The 2328-nt window shown below is 37.5% G+C and overlaps 1 protein-coding gene across 1 annotated transcript; it reads left to right on the plus strand.

The window, feature by feature from the left end:
- Nucleotides 1-1970, plus strand: LOC122661775 (60S ribosomal protein L13-1). The gene is made up of 4 exons (XM_043857279.1): nt 1-159; nt 302-435; nt 1420-1578; nt 1677-1970. The coding sequence occupies exons 1-4, from the start codon at nt 51-53 to the stop codon at nt 1896-1898; spliced, it is 624 nt and encodes a 207-aa protein (XP_043713214.1). The 5' UTR covers nt 1-50; the 3' UTR covers nt 1899-1970.
- Nucleotides 1971-2328: the final 358 nt, after the last annotated feature.

Here is a 2328-nt window from a genome sequence, read left to right on the forward strand (position 1 = left end):
TCATATTGGCATTGTATTATTCAGTCTTATTGCTATTTTGTAGGTAAGTCATGGTTAAGCATAATAATGTTGTACCTAGTGGGCACTTCAGAAAGCACTGGCAGAATTATGTCAAGACATGGTTTAATCAGCCTGCTCGCAAGACCAGAAGACGTCTGGGTAAGTGCATCCATCAGGTTTTCTTTGTTTCTACCTTCTGATATTCTGTTACCGATTACAGTTTTGATTCTTTGGTTGTGCTTACTGTGTGCACTATGTTACTCTTAGTTCTTAATATGATTTTTCAATGTCAAATTTCCAGCAAGGCAAAAGAAAGCTGTGAAAATTTTCCCACGGCCTACAGCTGGCCCCCTTCGTCCTATCGTTCATGGACAGACCCTAAAGTACAACATGAAAGTTAGAGCTGGCAGGGGGTTTTCTCTTGAAGAGCTTAAGGTGAGATGATATTTTATAATATGTTGTCAGGTCTTTGTGCTTTCTGCTTCCTTCAATATTATGGTAGTAATGGTTTGTGTGCTTTCTTATTGCCTGGAAATTAATCAATAGAGGTTTGGTCTGTTCTTGGTTATTGAACAAAATTTATTTTTCTGAAATCTAAACATCTATAGAGGTTAGGTCTGTTCTTGGTTACTCTTCTATTCTCAATGCTGGCTGGACATTGACCTGGAAAGGTACCTGTTCCCATGATGTGCTCTGCATTAATCCAATTTATAATTTAGTTTTTTCTTCCCATATTTGCATGAACTTGTAGCACTCACAATTTTTTCCTTCAATTTATTCATGTAATATCCAATATGAACGGCATAAGATTTACTAAACAACACTGTAGGTATTTGAGTTCTCGGACAAATATCTTGTCCTTTGTTTCTGAGAACAATTGGTTGAGCTTGGGATAATAAAGACCAACTTAGGCTGCACCTACGTTATCAATAGTAGGAACCCCCCTCCTTTTCGGCAAGACAAGAGAGGTCGATGTTGTATTTTGCTCATAATCATTGATCCCTATACATCTCTTGGTGTTTGCCCCTAGCTTCTGTACTGATCTCTCCTTTTTTTTTTTTCTAGGTCTTATGTAACTGTTTTCTCTTTCAGTTTTTGGTTGATAGTCTATGTATAAAGGAGCTATATTCTGAAATATATATTCTTGAAAATAGAAGTACAAAATCATGATTTAAAGCTTTGTATCAGAACTGGCTATTTTCAGACAAAAAAGGGCCTAGGTCAGAAAATTTGTTCAGACTACATTGGTTCTAGTGTGTCTGAAAATTATGGTTTCTTATTATTGTTCTTGATGATGTTTGAGACAATGGTTCCCTACTCATTTATGTATCTCGTGTAATATATATTATTTTCTGGTATTTACTAAATAATAAGTCCCTTTTCCTTGAATCTTACTACTGCCTTTTTTGTGCTTTCCAGGCAGCAGGAATTCCAAAGAAACTTGCCTCAACTATTGGAATCAGTGTTGATCATCGCCGCAAGAACCGCTCCCTTGAGGGTCTTCAAGCTAATGTGCAGAGGCTGAAGACTTACAAGGCCAAGTTAGTTGTCTTTCCAAGGCGCGCCCGGAAATTCAAGGTAAAATGTCATTGGAACTAGAAGTCACATTTACGGATCTTTGGATTGGGTATCCATCCCTTAATGGGATTTGTTTTCTGATATCTTTCTTGTTGCAGGCTGGTGATTCTAGTCCAGAAGAATTGGCAACGGCAACTCAAATCAATGCTGATTACATGCCTATTGCACTGGAGAAGCCGTCTGTTGAGTTGGTCAAGGTTACAGAAGAGATGAAATCATTTAATGCCTATGCCAAGTTGCGTCTTGAACGTACGAACGAGCGCCACATTGGTGCCAGGATGAAGAAGGCTGCCGAGGCAGAGAAAGAAGAGAAGAAATAGTAACTCAATGAATCAGCTTCTTAATGTGCCGGTTGAGAGTTTTTAAGTCTTTGGCTCTGATTGGTGTTCCTTTGCAGAGTTTTGACATTCTATCTATACAAAACATAGGTTATGCTGTAGACTTTTTACCTTTTATTGCCGTTTGCTGTAGGGACTTGTATGTTCCTACAAAGTTCCCCTTTCTATGAAACTTCAAAGTTTTGGATGCTTTCTTCATTTAATCTTTAGAATTAGTCAGTACCTCTCATTTGTATCAAATGACAGCATAGTCAGTTGATCATTGCTTTATAATGTCTCTAAGACTTAAGAGTCCTTTGTTGTTTTGTGTATTCACATGTTTGCCTTAATTTTCATGACATGACTTATTTTGCCTTTTGGTTTTTGGAGGGAAAACATTTCTCTATTATTGTAGAGCCGAGTTTTCTTTCAG

This window comes from Telopea speciosissima, chromosome 5 (assembly GCF_018873765.1).
Source record: "Telopea speciosissima isolate NSW1024214 ecotype Mountain lineage chromosome 5, Tspe_v1, whole genome shotgun sequence".
Classification (NCBI taxonomy): domain Eukaryota; kingdom Viridiplantae; phylum Streptophyta; class Magnoliopsida; order Proteales; family Proteaceae; genus Telopea; species Telopea speciosissima.

Coding starts and splice junctions, on each gene's coding strand:
- LOC122661775 (XM_043857279.1), top strand. CDS start 51: ATGGTTAAGCATAATAATGTTGTACCTAGTGGGCACTTCAGAAAGCAC. Junction 160..301: donor CAAGACCAGAAGACGTCTGG/GTAAGTGCATCC, acceptor TCAAATTTCCAG/CAAGGCAAAAGAAAGCTGTG. Junction 436..1,419: donor TTTCTCTTGAAGAGCTTAAG/GTGAGATGATAT, acceptor TGTGCTTTCCAG/GCAGCAGGAATTCCAAAGAA.